The 21,284-nt window shown below is 42.1% G+C and overlaps 2 protein-coding genes across 3 annotated transcripts in view; both read left to right on the forward strand.

Moving 5' to 3' along the window:
* The window catches only part of ITM2B (integral membrane protein 2B), a 28,508-nt gene extending 20,636 nt beyond the window's left edge, over positions 1 to 7,872 (forward strand). For both annotated transcript variants that reach the window (XM_082496093.1, XM_082496092.1), the window contains exons 4-6: positions 1,932 to 2,042; positions 5,764 to 5,914; positions 7,165 to 7,872. In XM_082496093.1, the coding sequence (XP_082352219.1) occupies positions 1,932 to 2,042; positions 5,764 to 5,914; positions 7,165 to 7,253 (351 nt within the window). In that variant the 3' untranslated portion in view covers positions 7,254 to 7,872. The remainder of the gene's footprint in view (positions 1 to 1,931; positions 2,043 to 5,763; positions 5,915 to 7,164) is intronic.
* An 8,685-nt stretch (positions 7,873 to 16,557) lies between these two features.
* LOC309681411 (retinoblastoma-associated protein) overlaps positions 16,558 to 21,284 on the forward strand; it is a gene marked incomplete at its 5' end in the record, with an annotated part of 31,326 nt that continues 26,599 nt past the window's right edge. Inside the window, 2 exons of the mRNA XM_082495282.1 lie at positions 16,558 to 16,652; positions 16,931 to 17,048. Coding sequence (XP_082351408.1) covers positions 16,558 to 16,652; positions 16,931 to 17,048 — 213 coding nt within the window. The remainder of the gene's footprint in view (positions 16,653 to 16,930; positions 17,049 to 21,284) is intronic.

The raw sequence follows: 21,284 nt of genomic DNA on the forward strand, positions 1-21,284 counted from the left end.
ACTCCCTAATTATTGTGGAGGGGGAAAGCAGAGGGTGGAGGAGGCAGCAGAAATGTTTTGATCAGCAGCAGGCTGCAAGCAATTATTAACCGGGCATACAAAGTACAGCGTTATACAATCATCATGAGGCAGTATGTAAACCACCTCTGTTTTTAGAAAGGGAAAAATCTTAGAGCTGTTTCCTTTCCTTAGTATGAGGAAGTAAAGAGAATATAGATCTTGCTGTGCTAAGTCCACCGAGGCAGACTTTGACCAACTGCTGTGGTGCCGAGGGAAGTTTAGAAAGGGCCGTCATAGCTTTGACCTCAGCCTGCGGGGGCTGATGGCGTCTGACATCGCTAGCTATGTTCAAGCACCCCCAGAGGCAGCAGGGCTCAAAAGCCCCAAAGCAGCAGCAGCAAGGGAAGGAAGCGACCAGCTGACCGACCCTGGAAGACAGCTCGTTTTCCAGATGCCGTAGGAAGCCTAGCAGAAGCTAAATTTTCCTTGTGCGCCGCGGGCTACTCTGGTTCCTAAAGGCACCGAACCACTGTTTCGAAGCGCTTTTAGCTATTTCGCCCTTTTTTGTAGAAACGACTTTGATTGATAGGAATCACAGTAATAAATTTTTGCTCAGGCAGCTGACAGGCCTACAGCTCTTGGTATTAACGACAGCTGTAAAACAATTAGAAGCCCTTCTTTTCTGTATCAGCCTGATGGAAGCTGTCTGAGAGCGATGAAATGTTCTACAGCAGGTTTTCAGGAAGCTAAATTTCCGTGAATATTTGAATACTTTGCTGAACAGCTTTTTAAAGCAAAGCTGAAAAAGAAGAATGGGGAAGCGTCCTATTTTTTTATGCGAACTTCAGTTTAAAGTTTTCCAGGCAAAATGAGTGCTATCTATCAAATATTCATAACCAGACTTGGAGGAAAACATTGTTTGCTTGAGCTATGTCATTTAAAAATATTCCTGAATATATTTAGGGAGCTTCTGTTAAGAGTTAGAGCAAAGCTTCTAAAGAGGGAAAACCAGAGGGGGGAAAAAAAAAAAAAGCGATATGTTAAGAAGTGAATAGGAACAATATAATATTAGAAATTTGCTTTTTGATTTAATGAGTTACAGGCTTTGCTCCTAAGGTCAGTGCAGGATCATTTGCTATAGACACAGCACTCACTCCCATGTAATGAGATTAGTTTCACTGATGATTGCTGTCCTGGTACTATTTTGACTGTTGGTCTCTTGGTACTCAGTATTTTATATACGTCCACAGCCTTAGAGCTTTCAGCATCTTGAGAGAATGTGGTCTTTACCAAGAACAGATGCAGTAAAACAGCTCAGCAAACAGAGCCATATGATTAATCATGATAATTGCCTGGGCTTTTATATCTCTGTTTTTATCAAATAATGGCAAATATTGCAGTTCAGGTACTATGAAGATCATAATTCAGCTATGAATAATCATTAATACTTCAAGTCAGTAGTATTTTTGGAAATAAAAGGGTTTTCGTTGCATTACCTGTAACTGTTTTTTCCTTCTGTTTTCTATTTTGTTCTTACCAGCAGCGTTTCCCCTTTACACTATAACAAAATATAAAAGCGTGGAGATTAGAGCAAGGTTTTTGCCCTGTTGTTTCAACATGTGGGCACTAGGAATAAATGAATACTGTACTTGATTCCCTAACAGCTCAGATACACCTTTGTAATTTCATTACTGTAGTGCATTTGAGCTGCTTATCGCCTGCTGCCTCGTACAAATTCCTGTCACAGATTTAAACTCTCATCAAGACTACCTTTTATTTCTGCATTTACCTACCCTCAAACTGGACTCTGGACAGACTTTATAGCGAATAAAATTTAAGAACAACACAAGGCAATAGCAGTTTAACACAGTCTATATGTGAATTTTCCAATGTTCTCGTTTTTTTGATTAAAATAAATATTTCCTCAACAGAGACTCACTGCCTATCTTGACCTTAGCCTGGATAAGTGCTATGTGATTCCCCTGAACACTTCAGTTGTTATGCCACCAAAAAATTTCCTGGAGCTGCTTATCAACATCAAGGTACAGTTAAACCATAAGCAATTTGTTCTTAAGACAGGGAAAAAATACAATTTTTTTCTTTTTCTTTTTTTTTTTTTCCCCAGAACGCTGACATTCACCTAAGGTGAATGTGTGAGAAAGTTAGCTGATCACTAGAGATCTTTGCAAAGAGAGGAAAAAAAAATCTAAAACCTTCCTAATTAACTGTGATCATAAAAGGAATTATTAATTCAGAGGAAAACAAACAAACCTGATTTCATTCTTCGATGCTACAAATTGGATTGGCAAAATTGTGTAGATGTGGTGTATGGTGTACCTAGACTCTTCAATAGTAGTCTATGTGTTTTTTTAATTTATAATCCATTGTGACTAAGGCATGTAGGCACTGAACTAAGACTGGTTAGCTGAGAGGCTTAAAGTAGATATACTGGGAAATCCTTTTAACGTGGGCATTGCTTAAAGCACAGGTCCCTGGGGTTGGCCCCTGCTTTGAACTGATCCAGTGGCTTGTGGGTGATGTAGGTGAGGTGTGTTGGATCCGCTCTGCGTGCTTGGGGAGATTAGATGTGTGTCATGTGATACGTGTGATGGACTAGCACTGGATGTGAGTTCAGGAAGCTTCCAGCAGCCTTAAGATGGATCTTCCTGTTTCCAGGGGGGGGTTGTAGGTGCGGTCAAAATTTGGATGGTACAATTAGCAAAGCCCATTTAAGCAAGAGGGGGTTTACTATAGCCTGATTCCTTGTTCTGCGAGCACCAGGTCTTCAGAACAAAATTTGTTGCCTTTAAAAACAAAGACCGTGGAAAGGACTGAGATACCATAATAGCTGAACAACCGAACACGAGTTTTCAGTATAATGTTGTGATAGCTCCTAATGGCTTCCCAGCAGGGTTTGATAATTGAACACTGCCGCCTGTCCTGTGGTGCTGGTGCTGGCTGCCTTGTTGCCACCATGGGGACATGCTGTTCCTGTTAGTAGTAGTAACTGGGTGAAACGAAATGGCCTGTGAAATTGAGGAGGCCAAAGTAGGTCATCTAACGGCGTCTCTTACTAATTTAATAACAATCATCTTTATCTTTTTCTTTAACTCTTACATCTGTATGCTTTTAATGCAAGTTTAAACAGTATTTAGCTTGTTTTTCAGCCTTCTGGTTTCTTTACAAAAGAGCAGAACACTCCTGGTGGGGAAGAGAGCTGATAAGCTAACTTGCCTAAGATTTGGGGAGAGTGTTTTAAATTTTATTTTACTGGGCTTTTGTAACTTTAGAATTGTTAATATCATCTCTGGGTTTGCATCTTTCAAACAAGGCTTTGGAATTAGGACTCCGGGAACCATTTTAGCCATTTCTGAGTGGTTCGTGTATATAAATAAATTTCTTGTGAAAAATCACTTCACAAGTAAGTTCTCTGCTGCTTTTTTTTGCTGCCTATTTTGAGACTGGCTATTCAACTACACTTTCATTTCCTGTACATAAGGATGAGGTGGTGTCTGTAAAACTCAGTGACCCTGTGTTTTTTACTTCGTGTATGCTGTTTTGTTTCCATTTTTAGTTCACACGAATTCCACTATTAAAATCTGTTAATTTCCTAGTTTGTCATTAGTACTAAATCAAGTATGCTTGGTTTGCAAGTAAGAGGATAACCAGGCATCATGCATTTAATTGAAAATCTGCAAAAGCAAACTGTTTTGATCATTGTCCTCAACAGTGAGTGCCCTAATTTTATGAGACATCTGTTTAATTCTCATTGTAGTAACAAAAAGCTCTGGGCATTTGATGTCTCAGAAGATCATGCTAAATGTTTTGTAACTGAAATTTGGGAAACTATTCTGCAGATGCACAAAGTGAGTAAATTTCTGTTCACTGTCCTGCAGTCACGCGGGTTGCACAAGGAAAAAAATGTATGAAATGAAAGTGCTCGTTTCATTAAAATGAGCTCTGAATACATGCAGAGGGCCTTTTAAGAAAATGGAGGTGCTCTGGGCTGTTTTGTTTTTGTTTTTTTAAAAAAGCCATAATTTTAGCCTAAGGAACCACATTTCTAAATATTGATAGAGTTTGCTTAAATATACAGACAGTGAAAGGCCTCCTTTCCTTGGGAAGCAAGACTGAAACCCAGGTATATTTGTTGATCCACCACGTTCCCGTTGTTGAGCCAACTGGCCAATTTTAACCGTATGCACAGGATGTCTCAAAGACGATGATGACGTTTCTGGCTGTCCTGGGTCCCAGTGCTTACGGGTAGTTGTTCCTGCAGCAGCCGAGGGGAGGAGATTCCTGCACTGAGCTCCCCCTCCTCCTGTGCCCCCCAGGAGGGCTGAGAGGGACAGATTCGGGGAGGGGGAGTCCAGGAGGTCCTGCAGTTTGGAGGGCACAGGCCCAGGAGAGTCACCACTGCCCACCCCGCGGGTGCCCTGCACTGCTGCTTTGCCCCGGGGCTCCTTTGGAAGGCTCTCCTGAAATTCGAGAGACCAGGGGGTAAGATACGATAATTTACAGTGATTTAATTACCAGATAATGAGTGGGATAATTTGGGAGTGTGAAGTCTTCCAAGCTCTTATTTAAAAAAATAATACAATTGCTGTTGTTTTCCTCATAGTATGTGCTGAAGAAAATTTTCATAATTTAAAGTTAATTTAATACAGTCTTTTCTTTCTTTACTGAAAAGAATAATGTTTAGTCAGCTTCTTCTCAACATGTCACTTGGACTAAAAAGACGGTCTTGTTTTGCAATGGAAATTTCAAGTTGTTTATTGTCAATAAAAATATAGAGATCTTTCACCACGGAAGCTGAATTTGTTTCCATAATAAGTGATCATTTTATTTTTAGAAAGCAGGCAGCACCTTCTCTACTGCCACAAATAAGAATCACACTAACAGGATTTCTTAAAGTGATATTTCCAAAAAGTTGATGATTATTTACCAGTGGCGGTATTAGGAAATCGGCTGATCACTGAGTATGTGCATCTTGAGATGTGTGCACAGAGCTGGATTCCTCCGTCACTTCAGCTGTGGCAAAATAACACTGAAGGGATTAGAAAAGGCTTTGGGAGCCTTTGCGCGTTGTCCTGGCTCTTCCCTTTTCCAGTGCATTGCCTTAAAACACCGGATAGACCGCCATGGCTTTCTAATACCTTTCCGTTTAAACAATTGTGGGAGTCACCATAATAACTTAACGGGGTTAGATGGTCTCGTCTTGCGTTTGGTTTGAGTTGTGACCCGCACTGTGAATATGTTCAGAGCTTCCCAAACCCCATGGACTGCAGCTGGAGTATACCACAGCCGGCGTGCTTCACCAGCAGGAGTGTGCAGAGCATGCTCCGTGTAGCGCACGCTTCTGCCAGCTCCTATTTGGGAATAGTTTCCACTGAGGTCTGTTGGGTTGTTGTTAATTAAGTGAAAATTTTGGATGAGAAGCGCGGGACTGATCCGTGGCAGTGGGTGCTCCTGGAGAGAAATGTTTCTTCTCTGCTGAAAACTGACGTTACATTAGCAGGCGGGCGGTGGATGTATGCATCAGTAGAAGTTTTGTGACCTTTTTGAATATAATTGTTATGTATTTCTGCAGTGCAGTCATGTTTGCACATCTAGAATAAAATTCTGTGAGTAATACATATTTTGAAAGAATTCAAAGAAGATATGTCACAGCCTTATTAAAGAAACACAGTGCAAATTGTTTCTTGTGTACTTAGACCACGAAGAGATGGCTTTTGACAGAGCTGTTGTATTTTTGTTCAACAGGCTGGAACATATTTGCCTCAGTCCTATTTGATTCATGAACAGATGATTGTTACTGATCGCATTGAAAATGTGGATCAGCTGGGATTCTTTATTTACCGCCTCTGCCGTGGCAAGGAAACCTATAAACTACAGCGCAAAGAAGCCATGAAAGGTAAATGTTCCTCCTGCGATCTTTTGTGTTGGCAGAAAGTTCAATGCCGCTTGAGTTCAATAAATAGGCTTGATTGTGTTGAAAGGTATGACTCTGGGGTTTGCTTATTGCCATAACCGGCTCTGTGGGCTCAAGTACGTCTGATATTTTCTGTGTAGGTATGGAAATAAGTCATTTTATTGTGCAAAAGTGCTCAAGGCCCCAGTGAGCTACGAGCTGTGAGAAGGTGTGGGGGTGTGCACGGGTGTGTTTTCTGGGGTTCAGGCTTTCATTGATGCTTTTCTTTAATCTTGTTTCTTGATCCACCCCCCAAAAACCAAAAACCCCATTAATATATGAGAAGCTGTAGCCTTGTAATCCAAATACAGAATTGCAGGTTCTTCTTGTCATTAAAGCCATTTATAAATTAGTCCACGTCTTCCTATTTGCATCAGTGAAATGCAAGTAAGAGTCGTCGTCACAGGAGAACTGTAGTGCTTGGTACTCCTTCATGGAAAATGTTTGAAAAACATTGTTTGGAAGAGTCTCGACAAGATACTAAACACTGCCTTAAAATTTTCACTCAGATTTTACTCAGACTTGCTTCTTTTTATTGTTTTGTGTTTTTTAAACTGTATGTGATGTGCAAGTGCACACTGAAGCAGTTTAATTGCTTGGACCTGACTGCTTGGGAAAAGAAGCAAAATAAATACATTTTATAAAAATAATTTAGAACAATGTTTAAAAATGAAAAGGTCTTAATAGCAAAATCCAATTTAAAAATCAGTAATGTGGTAATAAACGATGAGCATAGGTTGGCTGTGAGCATTAGTTTGGCTAAAATGTGGTTAAATTCTCTTTCTCCGATTCCCAGATGTTTTTTAAATACTACCAGTCCACTCTTTTTTGCCTAGGGCAGTTTATTCCTTTGCTGTTCTCTCTCTCACGTCCCCACGCGTGTTTTTGCAGAGGCGCAGAGAGGGAGACTGGGGACTGATGAGGGTTAAAACTAGCCAGTGGTGGGGTGGGCAGGTTGGTTTTAACTAAACCAGTACTGTGACTTGGTTCACCACACCTTCAGGATCATTGCCCGCTTACTGATTTTCTAAGTATGAATGTGTGCCTACGTGGGTTTCCTCTGAGAGGGGGGTTAACAAGAGGTAGTTCTGATTTCTGGTGACATCTTACAGTAAACGTAAAACTACTATGTCTCTGATGTACCTCATCCCTTCTTCTGTTTAAACTCTGTTGTTCTTTACCAATACTAACAGGAATTCAGAAGCGTGAAGCCGTCAATTGCCGAAAGATTCGACACTTTGAGAACAGGTTTGCTATGGAAACACTCATCTGTGAACAGTAATGAGGAATATTGCTGTTCCAGGAGACTTAAAAACTACAATATGACCCCACCCTTTGTATTGTGTGCAGTGATTATTTTTTAAAATCTTCTTTTATGTAAGTAGTGGGCAGGGCTTTATTGCTGAACACCTCCCATACTTTTCATCTCATGATACATGTAAAATCAGTATGTTTTAGGTTTTTTCCTTATTTTCAGGTGTGGTGTTCTTATATTTGAATAGCAATTGTATAAAGACTTAGTTGCTAGTGCATTTCATGTGATGAATACTAGGAAGAAGAGAAAGTCTTTGAAATATCCACCAGTTTTTAATTAAGTAAAATTGAAAAGGATTATTAATGTAAAAATGGACTGCAAGAGCTACTTCTTACTGTAATATTACCTGCTATATAGTTTGTTACAGCATATAGACAAACCTGTATTTGACTCTCCCTAACAAAGTGCAATTTGTTTTGGTTTTAAAATATTGTCCTATTTACCTTTTTAGATTGATTTCTGACTCGATGTTTTAAAATAGCAAGTGTTCGCTGTAACAATCTTTTAGAAAATTAAGAAGTAACTTATGTTACTAACTTGTATATAATCCATGTATGTGCAATGGAAAATAAATCTTATAAACCTGTTTGTCTAAAAGTCTTGTGTTTTCTTTTGCTGTTACTGGGGTTTTCTCTTACACAGAATCACAGAGTTTCAGAGTTGGAAGGGACCTCTAGAGATCATCGAGTCCAACTCCCCTGCTAAAGCAGGATTGCCTACAGCACATTACTCAGGACTGCATCCAGGCGGGTCTTGAAAATCTCCAGAAAAGGGGACTCCACAACCTCCCTGGGCAGCCTGTGCCAGTGCTCTGTCACCCTCACCGTAAAGAAGTGTTTCTGTGTATTTGAACGGAACTTCCTATGTTCTAACTTGTGCCCATTGCCCCTCATCCTGTCACTGGGAACCATTGAAAAGAGCCTGGCTCCATCCTCCTTCAACCCGCCCTTTAGGTACTTGTATGCATTAATAAGGTCTCCCCTCAGCCTTCTCTTCTCCAGGCTACAGAGTCGCAGCTCTCTCAGCCTTTCCTCATAAGGCAGATGCTCCAAGCCCTTAATCATCTTAGTTGCCCTTCGCTGGACTCACTCCAGCAGTTCCCTGTCCTTCTTGAAGTGGGGAGCCCAAAACTGGACACAGTATTCCAGTTGCGGTCTCACCAGTGCAGAGTAGAGGGGGAGAATGACCTCCTTCGACCTACTGGCCACACTCTTCTCTGTGCAGCCCAGGATTCCATTGGCCTTTTTGGCAACAAGGGCACATTGCTGGGTCATGGATAATTTACTGTCTAAAGTTGAAGTTAAAATTAATGCTTTTTACCTGCAGTGCTATTTTTAAAAGTGAGAAGATAAAACATAATAGGTGGTGGTTGAGAAATTAAATACGAACAAAGGAGGATGCCTTTCTGTTCCTTTTTCATTTAAAGGCAATACTGTGCTGCTTGCTTAAATTCTGGGTTGGTATTTGCACAATACATACAATCAGAGTGGAGATCCAAAGCTGACTTAACACGTTGTTAATGTCTGAAATTCCTGTCCTGAGTATTTGTCAAATGACGTACATACCCTAGAGCGTGCCATGAGTCAGGCTGACCCAGCTGAGAGCCAGGAGTGTTCACGACATGTAGGACTTTGCATTCGCCTTTGTTCAACTTCATGGTGTCCGTGTCATGGCATGTCCTGTGCCGCTAAGCTTTGCCAGTTAATCTGGAGCTAGCTCAAACACCGCTAATACCATCCGGTAGCATGCCATTTACACTTAAAACTGCTATTCCTAAAGCAAGTTTGATTTTTGCTTTTATATGATTGGGATCTTTGTAATGGCAACTTTTGTAGGAGGGGAGTGCAGGATAAGATGCATCATCATACCTGCTGTTTCGGAGCTGGTTGCAAGAAAAATTATGGGAGAGGAAAAAAGGGAGTAACATTCAAAAACAAGGCTGGAAAGTCTGCCCCCAAATCCACTTCTAAGTTTCCGTCATATGGCTTGTCTTTATGACCAAATTTTAAGCATCGATTTATCAGGAAAGTAGGAATGTTTAATGGAACACTTGCATATTTGTTTGCAAAAAAATCCAAACTGTTTAAACCAATTTTTAAATAATATGCACATAAGTGTCCAAATCTTTTGTCTTAGGTTAATTCAGTCAAGAGGCTTCGGCCTAATCTTATTTTTCATCTTTTAAAGGATCTTCGCTTAATATAGTGGGAGGATGCTTTACTGGTTTTGGAGCTATTATACAATTGTAAACATTCTATCATCCAGCTTCCTGCTATTGTGAATGTTTGGATCGAGATAAAATAATTTGTTTTAAAGGAAGCTTCTCAAATACACAATACTTTTTTTTTTTTTTTCTTCATCTGCATTTGGCTTAATTTACAGTTTAGTCTTCGTGTAGGTCCATTTTGTATAAAATTAAAACTAATTGTTAACTTTCCGAAAGCTGGACTTTTTAATCCATTTTTGATGGTGCATGGCAGTCATGAACATCAAGGAAAGCCTCACGTAGATGTAGGTTAAGTGCTCACGTATAAATTATATTTACATAGTTACACTTTGGTGTAGATGTAAGCGAGCTGGAAAACCCTCTGGGAAAACTTCAGCTACAGACATTCAGGATGTTGCAATCGTCTGCTTGCAATAAAGGTCAAATAGACGCCGGGATGCTGTTCCTAGTGCATTCTGTGGAGCCCTCTATGATGCGAGATTCACGCTGAAGTACTTTTAAGCATGTTTCCTACCTTTTCATGAGTGTACTGTTCCTATTTTCTGTAAGTTAAACATGAAACTTGTTAATTTTTAAGTAAGCCCCGCATCATCTTTAACTTTGTTTTCAAAATAAAACTCGGTAAGAAACTTCATGGTCTGTGGTGTGACCTTTAATGGAGACACCAGGAAATGAGGCCGCTGAAGGGGTGTCCTGCTTTGAGTGACGCAGGACTAATTTATCTTCTAATGCTTGGCAAAATTGCACTTTTAGAAGACTCCAGTGTTTGAATTTATGAAAATATTTATAGCCAGCTATGGGATGTGGGTTTCAAAGTCTCAGTGTTTTCGAGCTTATCAGGTGCAGGGATGAGGAGGAGGGAGACCCAGACACTTGACCAAAGCTGGCCAACAGCATTATTTTATACCATGAATGTCACGGTCAGAAAGTTTGCTAAGGAGTCCTCTCTCCCTCCCTTGATGATGGCCATCCTGAGAACTTCTTGCTCCGGTGTGGGACCCCTGAGCCCTTCCCTTCCTCCCGAAGCTGTAGCACTCGCAGTGTCTGACATTTGCTGTCCACTGCTGCACAGCACAGCTTCCTATGGATAGAATTGGCAGAGTATAATCCTTGTATATTTTATATTGGTATCCAGATCAATATTGGTTCTTTAGTGTTATTAATGTTAATTATTTAGTCTTATTGTGTTAAATCTGTTTATATTTTAGCCCTCGTGTTTCCTTGGGTTTTCCTCATTCCCCTTCCCGGGTGGGGAGGGATCATCAGGTGACAGAATAATTGTCTAAACGACAGTAAGTTGTTGTGGGTTCCTCAAACCATAACAAGGGGGGGTGGGGGCAAGGGAGAAGTATTTGTTCCTATAGACAGGAGGTTTATATGACCATGCTGCATGCCTGTGTCCCTAATAACTTTTGAGCCTGTTCAATGGTGAGGGAACTTTATTTCTATCAGTATGTGGAAGTAAGCATGGGGAAGGAGGGAGAAGCTTGCATGGTCCCAGCATGTGCCCACACTAATTAAATGCCAGGCAGTTTTGTATGGGAAGAAGACCTAAAACACCCCAAGTGCAGGAAAAGCTCCTGTTGGAACTTCTGCCCTCTTAGACAAAGAGGACAGTCCATGGACACAAATCCATGGAAAAAACTAGCTCCGGGAGCTGCTTGGGCGTTTTCCCTTTTATATTTTTTAAATAACAAAAAAAGAGTATAATAAACAACCATAGCTGTGCTGTACTGAAGAAAACCACATTTGCAGCCCAATGTATTCCAGAACAGGGTTAGTATAAAAATGACCTCATTAGACAATTATCTTTGTAAATATTTTTAAAACTCCTGGTGGGAAAGAAATGAATCCTAATGCTAAGACACACTTTGTTACTGAAGTAGCAAAGTCAGAGAAGTGCAGCTATCCAATGCCACCGTGTTTATTTGGTGAAGGGGGCTGTGTTGCTCTCTCGTGGGTCCCAAACAGCCTCTGATGTTCGGTAGGTCTTTGCATGTGTAAGGCTACTGTCACCAGCCGACGTGTATGATCTGGGCTTGCAAAGTGTGATAAAAGCTCCAAGTCTTCCCTCCTTCTCTAACTGAAGTCTTGCAGCTTCAGTAAAGAGCCACGGGGCAAGTTTTCGCATGAAGGCCTGCAAGGCAGAAAATGCACGCGTTTTTGGTTATCTGGCGCAATGAGAAGCTGCGGGATTAGCTGAAGTGACGCACGCAGATGTGTTGCACTCTCAGAGACAAAAAGTAGGGGCTGGATTCATTTGTTTGAAGAAGATTGTTTCCAGCTGAATCACTACCGTGGAAGCCAACAGAGGTTTATCAAAGCCATCAACTGAGAGTAGCGTTGTCCTCTGGAAAGGTGGGACACGCTACTGTTGGTCTAAGTTGGGTGGGAGGATGGAAGTCGGACACGGCTGTGTTAGCATTAGCCTGTGGTTTCGAAATATTAGCAGAGCTGTACTCTTACTGCCATTGTTTGTTCTAGTTGTAGGAGGATATTTTACTACTATGAGAGAAGCAACAGGCTGTAGCACTGTTGTCACGCTGTGAGTTTTGCTGAAATACTATACACAAATGTTTTCACCTAATTAGGGTATTTCACTGCCATGAGTTGGTAAAGAATGCTAAAGAATCTCAGGCACACTCTTCACAAAGAGAAACAAACAAGATCATGGGTTGGTTTAGTTCAGAGAAATGCCTGTGTCTGCTCACTATAGGCTATGGTTGCTAATTTTCAATTGGCTTTCAGGTTGTTGGTTAATAATTTGATTCCTGAGAACTATTTCCAGTAGAGCATGTTCTGCTTTTTGTGGGCTTAGGAAATCTTGGAAGCGGAGGCATGGGAAACATCCTCGCTGGGGAGACCGCCAGCAGCAGGACAGGGTGTTGCCTGTGTCAGAGCATGCTTTCTCATACGGAGAGAGGAAGCAGAACCTGGGACTGAGCAGGACGGGAGGGGAGGGATTGCAATGGGGTCATTAATGTAGCCGGGTAATTTCAAGCAAGAAGAGGGTTGTGGTAGGTTTGTTTGCAGACCTTTATTTCATTACCATTTGGCAGTACCAACCAAAATGAACTGCCCTGCGGAAGGGGCACAGGATGCCCCGTGCAGCCCAAGAGCAGAATATGTTTGGGGTTAGAAGGGCTTTGCCGGCTGGGCACACACAGGACGGTACCTGTGTGACAAAACATGAAGTGCGATGCAGCTGTGCATGCAAAGGCATGTTTTGTACTAATGTCTGGACACCTTCCACAAGCAAAGAAAGCTGTACCGGGAATGATTATTTTTTTCTGATGGCACTAGGGCTTCATTTGATAAATTGCATCAGTCAGAGATTTTATTTTTTAGTACCCTGGCCGTCAATGCTACCACAAATTTGTAACACAGACATGACTGACAGCCATTTTCACTTACAGAGAACATGCAATGTATAAGGTCCTTATACAGTTATAAGTAGTTATGATTTTCTATAAATGGATAAATACAATTATCTGAGTAAAAAGAGAAAAAAGGTCACACTCTAGTCTAAATACTTTGATCAATACAAAACCTCTCTAATCTCAAAGGGAGAGAACTAGAAGTATCTGTGCAATGGCCTGGGTTGAGGTTTTGCATATAGGCATCATATACGTGCAGACATTTCTCCATCCAGCAACAATAGTAATAGTGTCCTTTCAGATCCCATTAGCAATTTGGTCAAACACTTTATTGACAAGAGATTCCGGCCTTAAACTCATCACTGCAGTATCTGAGACTCCAGCAGTGCACTATGTAATGCTCTGAGAACAGCAAGTCACAAATGTGTATAAATGTGGAGTGAAAATATTTTATTAATAATGTGTATATACAGAGAGAGGCTTTGAACTGTTAGAGGAGGCAACACCTAACAAATGCCTCTCTGTTTAGAGACCAATGGGTTGAGGTTTGTCATGGTCCCTATGGATTTTACATCAGTGTAGAAATATTCGCTTTTAGAAATGGTTTTTATCCTTCATATTTTGAACTGAGTCTTTAGAGGCCAGGCTCACCAACAAGGAGCACAACCAGCCAGCTCCCAATTTAGTGGTTTTAGTACATAGATTTCTGTCACGCATCTCCAGAAGAACTGATTTTATTATAATTGTAACTTCAGTGGTACAGGTCTGTGACAATGTAGAAATAAGCAGCTAGTCTTGGTAGACCATGAGATGCACTTAAATCAACTTTCCCCATCACAAATATTTCATTTTTATGAGAACTAAAAAAGTTCCAAGCTTCTATCCTGTCTGAGCAGTAAGAGTCAAAAAGGCTTGGTTTCATTTGCAATGAAAGCATGACTTCTATTCCCAACGGCAATTACCATGAAACTATAGCAACAGTTTTAAGTGAAAAAAATTAAGATAATAAAATTACTTAAGATTGTTTAGCAGCTGGAAACAATGAGTCAGGACTGCCTGACTGGGCAATGTTTCACAGACTGCCATCCATCTATGACCTACACTTTAAAAGCTGTTGTAGCAAGATGTTTAGAATAAAGATATTGCCAGGTCAGATGAGAAATTATCATTATTACTTTATTTGACCTTGCAGTGTTTCCCTTTTTTCTTTCTTTTCCCAATAAGAGCTGCTTTTCTTCTTTCCTTTGTCACATTACTCCAAAAGCCCAAAGGCTCCATTTAAAAGAAAATGTTTTAAAATAAAGGATTAGAACATTCAAATCAGTATATCTAACAAGGGGGGGGGGGGGGGGGGGAAGCACAGCAATTTACATATGGTTTTACACATGCATGTGCCTTTCTTTGTAAGTACGTACATACATACATGTTAAGTCTTCTTAGTGCAGTTTAGATGTAATTACTACATCTGAGGCTCTGGGATGGACGATTCAAGGTTATTGTAGCTCAATTCATTTGCTGCCTCCCTTCTCCTCCCACCAGTTGTAACTTGAAGAATTCCGAGATTATATTTTGGTTGTACCTTCTTATGGAGGGGAGCCCTAAGTGCCTTGTTTGATGAAAAGGTGAATAAAATTTGACTTGAGAAGGTGCTTGGCACACTAGCAATTTTAGAAAATTAGTATTTACGCTGAGGCTGGTTGTCAACTCTTTAAAAGGATATGATGTTCCCTAAGCACTAATGCACTGGGGGTTATGAGAGCAACACAAATTCCTGTGTTGCCTGACATTTGGATGATCCAAGGCCTGGGTCTAAAAGCGTGCTAAAGCAGCTGTGAGGGAAACTACCCAGGAGGGTGTGTTTCCTTCTCGCTGACAGCTGGGAGGGTCTCCACTGGCTGTGACCAAGTTTTCTGAGATGCTTTACTCTCGTTTTAAATTCTTCTGCACTCTTAAAGCCAGTTGTGAGGAGAAGGCAACGGACTCATCTGTCGTTTAGCGTTTTAGCTTACTTTTCCAAGCTGGCAACTTTTCCTAGTTGTCTGTGGTTCAACTGTAAGCAACATACTCCTAGACTCCAAACGTTCCACAGCATCTGGTATAATCTGATTACAAGAATTATTTTAAATGTGCTTACAAGCAGGGTAAAGTTACTGTCAGTGTTTTACTAGAATCATAGTAAAACTAGAATACTAGAATCATTACATATCCCACTACAGTCTACTACTCAAACATTTCATTTTGAGTTTAGGTACTTTGATTTGCCTCAGAAATTCCATGTGTTCTGTATTCACTTTACTGTAATTAGTTTAATTCCAATTATGAACCAGAAAAATAGACTGTTCCCCTGTTTTTAAATAAGTTAATGAATATAAAGAAAAGGCCTCAACAACTTAATAGTGTGAATCTTGAAAATACTAGTGAATTTTTATTGTATACCGTAGTTGTACTCATGTTTTTACTTTAAATCCAGAGCTTTGACAACAATCTCACTAGAACTAGTTGCTTTACAGACGAATGATAAATATGTGCATGTAGTAAGACTCCTTAGAAATATTTTTGCTTTTTTTCTAAGAAGTCATCATAAAAATCGGAAAATAAATGTGCTCATTTGCAGCAGTAATCTGCCTTCTAAATGCAGCTATGTGATTTATAGGCAACAGAGTAGATTTTTAAGATCTCTGAATCAGGGTAACAGGGATTGGAATCTCATTGGCTTAAAATTCAGAAGATGCCCAAAGTCTGGAGAATTTCCTCCATTAAACGTAATTGTAATGCAGTGTTAAAAGCAGTATTTTAGTTAGGATTCCGGTGAATGTCAGATTGAGACATGGTCATAAAGGTTTTGTAATTTCTGTCCTGCTCTACGTCTGTATAGTTATTTTTATAGATAGGTCTATGGTTCTTCCCATGTCACAGCAAAGATGTATGGACCGCCTCCAGTTTGTGGAGTACCTGAAATACCAGAAACAGCTGGGCTATCGCCTCTGGAGTGACTAAAGGACCCTGGAGGATCTCTAACGCCGAGGCTACAAGTGTTCATTTTGTGAGGAAGCGGCGCTGACCACCTCACCATGATGTCCTTCCTCCCTCCGCCACCTGCCACCTACAGCCGAATGCCATCGCTCCTTCCCTTGCTGCGCCCCCAGCTTTGCCCCACTTCAACTATAAAACCGAGTCCGGGAGAGCGAGAGAAGACACCACCAGACACAGGGTAACCGCCCCAGTACCTGCCGGCCCTCCGTTACCTCAGAGAGCTCCGCCCCGCCCCGCCCGCGAGCCGCGCCCTCGCGCCAGTTGCCGGGACGCCCGAAGCGGAGCCTGCTCCTATTGGCTAGCGCGGGGGAAGGAGTGCGTTCATTGGGTGAGCGGCTGAGGCGGGCAGCTTCTCCTTCCGGGTTCTGAAGGCGCGCCGAGCCGGTCTGTGACTGGGGGGGGCGCGGTCGCCGTCGCCGCTCCTCGCTGGAGGGTGGGGTGGGGGAGCGCTCAGCCGGCCCGGAAGTGACGGTAGAGCGGCTGGCGGGTGACGCAGTTTTCCCGCGGTTTGGGCGGCAGTGGAGGGGGGGTGAGGGTGAGCGGTAGCCGGCGGCCCGTCGTTACTGCTGCCCGCGGCGGGCGTTCGAACGGCAGGGCCCAACGGCCGCCCGCCCGCCCGCCCGCGCGGGCCGCCATGCCGCCCAAGCCCCCCCGTAGGGCGGGCGCCGCCGCCAGGAACCAACGCGCCAGCCCCGATAGCGGCTCCGCGCCGCCGCCCACCGCTCCCCGGTAAGGGCCATAGGGGCCGGGAGCTGCCGGGGCGCGCTGGGCTGGGCCGGGGGAGCGGTCGGGCTGCCCCCGCGGCTGGAGGTGATGGGCCCGGGTTGTCTGCCGGGGGCTCTCTGCGGCCCGGGGGGATCCGGGTTGTGCCTCCCCCCGGGCTGTTGTGCGGGGTGGGGCGGTGTCACGCCGGGGCACCCTTCAGGAGCTGGTTGTTGCTTCTTAGCTCTGTTTGCCCCGGTGCGCTGCACGGAGTCCCCGCTGGTGACGCCTTTTGCTTTTCCTAGGCTGGAAATTGGCGAAGCTGACTTCGTCCTGCTCTGCGATGCTCTGAAAGTGTCGGACAGCGTGAGGGAAAAAGCGTGGAAGACCTACGAGAGCTTGTCGGCCGTGGATGGAGCTCTAGTGAGTACCTGCTGCTTGTAACTCATCCCTGTGTTGTGGCATCTGTCCTGTGCCCGAGTTGAAATACTAAACTGTAACTTTGCTGGACCGGGGGCCGAGTGTCTCACAACCAAGGCTTGTATGGTAGGACTTAGTTTTCCAAGTGCAGTTAGACTGAAGTCGGATGTTGCCATGTTTGTGTCTATATAAACTGGTTTCTATACATCTCTCTTTTTTGTTAATGTTTTCCTGTAAAGGTACAGACTCAAGAATTCTTTTAGATCGCTAATAAATGACAGTAGAAATTAATACCACGTGATCAGCTAATTCTTCAAACCACAAGTTATTTCAAATATGCCTGAGTCAACTTTATACGGGTCATCTCATTGTGTGTTTCTGTGTATTTCTTCCTGCTACATCCTTCTTTATGAGGCTGCAGAAGGGGTCTGGAGAAGACTGTTGCAGAGAAAGGGATATTTGTATGTTAAACTTTTTTCTACTGCATAATGTTAACCTGTATGTACTTATCGTTGAGGTATTTCCGTTCAAAGTTAGTCATTGGGCATGTGTAAACAGATTAAAATGTTATGCCCTTTCCTGATTTCTTCCCCTTTGCCTTCTTCATGTATTACTGCTGTCTCAACAAGCTGACTCAGAACAGCTACAACAAAATTAAATCAGGACCAAAGCTGTGTTACACAGATCTGAATTAGATTTAAAATACCTAGCTGGAGTGTTATTCCCACTGTGTGGGTCAGCATCCATGTATTTGTTGCGATTTCTGGTTATTCTCCTGCAACTTGAGCTGACCTGCCACAGCTATGCTGTCACTAGTAATACTTTGTTGTCTGTGGTTTTTAAAGCCCAGTATGGATATACCAGGTCTTAATGCATTTGAGTTTTGCAACACAATACAGTAGCAGCATGGGAGAGAGACTGTGTTCAGCTCTTTTGGTAACAGATACAGTTTCTGGCCATGGGTGTTCCCAGGGAACATGTACTTAAAAGCATAGTTGAGCTCCTCTACATGAACTAAAACAGGAGTAGTCATTTCTAGTGAGTGAAAAAAAACAAGACAGATTTCAATATAATTCTGCGAACTTCACTGACAGATTAAACTTTATTTTCATTATTCATTATTTCATATTTCATTACCTAGCAGTGGCCAGATAAGATACAGGGTGTTTGAAACCCTTCCTTTCCACATCTGAAGATCACCTCATTTACTTATTCAGAACAGGGCAATGACTAGATCTTCATTATGATGTAGCTAATATTTACTGTCTTGCAATTAAGGCCTATGCAAAGAGCCTTTCAAGGTATAGGAAAAAGTCTACATTACATTGCGGTTCGATCCAAGGCCTTTTCATCAAACTTTCTGATGCATCAGCAAGGTGTTCAAGTGAGGAAGCTGGCAAGCATGTGCCTCCAATGGGGACCTGGCGGGCACTGGAGTTGCTACTTCTAGCTGAGACCAGTATAGGCTTCACTTGAGTGTGAAGTCAAGCGAATTAACAGCCTGGCTGATTGCTGCTTCTCTGTCCAAGTCAAGCTGTTATCATGGGGAGCCTGGCTTCTCAGGGTGATTCGCTGGTTCAGGTTGCAGGGACTCAAGAGGAGTCTGTATTTAAATGCTGACTCCTTTCTCCCCTCTGGTAAAAGTAATGTGTCAGAGGGGCTGTCCCAGCGTTTGTCCTGCAAGCATCAGGTGTGTATGTTTTAATCAATGTGGTTCAGTGCTAACCTGTTCAGTTCTGAACTGGAAAGTTCTGCTTATGTAGCAGCTTTCTGTTCTCAAGCAAAAAGGGAAATAGCAGGACACCATTTGAGATGAATACCTACCAGAACACTTCTGTTTAACCCTGTAATACGGTTTGGCTTGAGGAAGTTTAAATTACCAGACCACTGATGGAAACAGAGGTAGCATCTAGTTAATGATCCCACTCTCAAGCTATTTACAGAGCATAAAGACCTGAAGCCTTACTTTCCCTGGCACACTGGCCTTGTTCTTTGTGGTTGATCTCAGAATTGTGCCTGCCAAGCCTCTGAGGATGTGGAGAGGACCTGTAGTGCTAACTAGGAAGTGGTGTGGCCCAGACATTAGCTCAATGAATATTTAGTGACTTAAAGTGAAAACATTTATTAGTACTCTCCTTTTTTGGGTCACTTAGGGTATGTGTAATCATGTGCAAAGAGTCTTTGCAAACAAGGTATATGCAGCTTAAAAGTATAAAGCAATTATTTTTGACACACACACACACAAAAGATTGCTAGGATGTAGTGACCTGTCAGCCTAAGTGTGCCTGTACTTCAGCGAGACACCTAAAGAGTCTTTGCTGGCCAGGCAGGCATCAGTCAGGAGGAGAAAAGTAGGTATCTGCTGCTCCCTGGAATGAATCCTCTGTGCCAGCACCCGCTGAAGCCACTGGCACCACCAAAACTGGCTGACTCATTGCTTTTTTCCTTCAGGATGTCACACCTTTCCACACTGGTACTTTTACTTTTGAATCTCTGAGCTGCTAATGATCCTACTTCTCTCTGAAATTTCACCTTTCTTATCTTGCATAGCTCTGCACTGTAGCTTTTCTTACGGTGCTCTCAACTTAACCTGTTTCCGCAGCAATTTGAGTTGAGGATATACAGCTGCACCCTATCACAGCTGGGCCTTGAATCCTTGAAACAGCTGAACCCCCCTGTGAGAGGTGTGGAGGAGGAGCAAGGTGACAGATGGCTACAAAATCTTTCTGGAAAATGAGGCTGACTTGTAGTTGGAAAGACTAGACCTGCAGAGAGAGATTGTTCAAAGCACTACAACTGTGTTAAAGATGGTGGTCTTTTCCATCATAGCTGGAGAACATTGAAGCTTTCCTCTGTGACAGACAGTTTAATTACACTCTTCTACAATAAAATCATAACTTGAAATCTCTTAGACAAAACCCTGAATGCTGGTTCCAGAAATATTGTATTGAGTCAGTGCTGTTGATGTATGGTGTGAATGAAGATACATGATGCAGGACCAGAAAGATATTTTATTTTTACATTCTTTTTATATCTAGTGAACTCCCCCACGAGTTTATTGTAAACATGGAAGTGTATATATAATTAAGAGCTTTTGCATTAGTGTCATACAAAGACTTTTGTTCTTTCCACTGTTTCTCTTGTTTACCAAAGCAAGCTACCGAGGTAGACAAAATGTTTGTTTCAGAATTGTAGATTTTACTGCCTTAATTTCGAAACTCTTAACGCACCGACAGTTGTTGGCTTAAAAATTCGCTCTGATGCTTGCTTCTCTTGTATTCTTAACATTTTGTAACTGTCCTGAAATCTGTATTATGAATTGATAGTGCCTGTAAACTCTAGATGGAGTAAATAGATTTAGTGGAATTACTGATGTGCTTTGGTGAGCAGCATGTGATTGTTGGTGTAAGAAAGACTAGGAGGGGTCCAGAAGCCATACTAATACTGCTAGGAAAAAAGTTCAGGGCATTTGTTATGTTCTGCTACTGTTTGTTTTGGTAAAGAACAACAAAATGAGAATCTGAAGTAGAATATTGGTGATGTAAGCAGGAAAAAGAAACTTGAATGATTTGTTGCTTAATATAGTGGAAAGAACCAACGTGAGGAATGGATGACATGGTAACTAAACTGGAACCAAACTTCTGCAAAGAAAATTGAAGTGGTTTGGGAAATTGATAGAAATTGGAGTCTGCATTGGAATTTGAGGAATAGGGTCTGGTGTGCTTCAACTCCATCAGCCCAACTTGCTGTAGTATGTGTTGCGTGGGTAGGAGCTTTGTTTTTGTTTGCTGTTCATAGCACTGTTTGGGAAATGTGGCCCACTGTTCTCCTGCTGAGGCTTAGCTGTTCAGGCTCATGAATTCCTGAGTCATTTTATCAAAGTGTCTGTCTAACTTGCTGTAAAAAAAATCTGGTGATGAAGATCTGCAGTCTGCATAGTTAGTCCTTCCTAGTTCAACTTTCTTTGCCTGTGAATTTTTTCCCCAAGCATTATGCTAATCTGTTTCTGTGTTATAATTCAAGCCAGTGGTGATTATTCTGTATTATTGCTGCCTTATTTATTTTTTTTTCCCAGAAAGTCTCTAGTGTCTGAAAACATTTCTGTCATCTTTCCTTGTTTCAAATTGCTCATCTTGTGTTCTGAAATTCTCTCCAACTGGTGACTTAGAGTGGTATGCAGATGCTGTGGAGCACTTGATTTGCACAAGAGTTGAACTATGTTTGTAGTGAAGAAAACTT

Source organism: Vanellus vanellus (genome assembly GCF_965231255.1).
Source record: "Vanellus vanellus genome assembly, chromosome: 1".
NCBI classification, from domain to species: Eukaryota; Metazoa; Chordata; class Aves; order Charadriiformes; family Charadriidae; genus Vanellus; species Vanellus vanellus.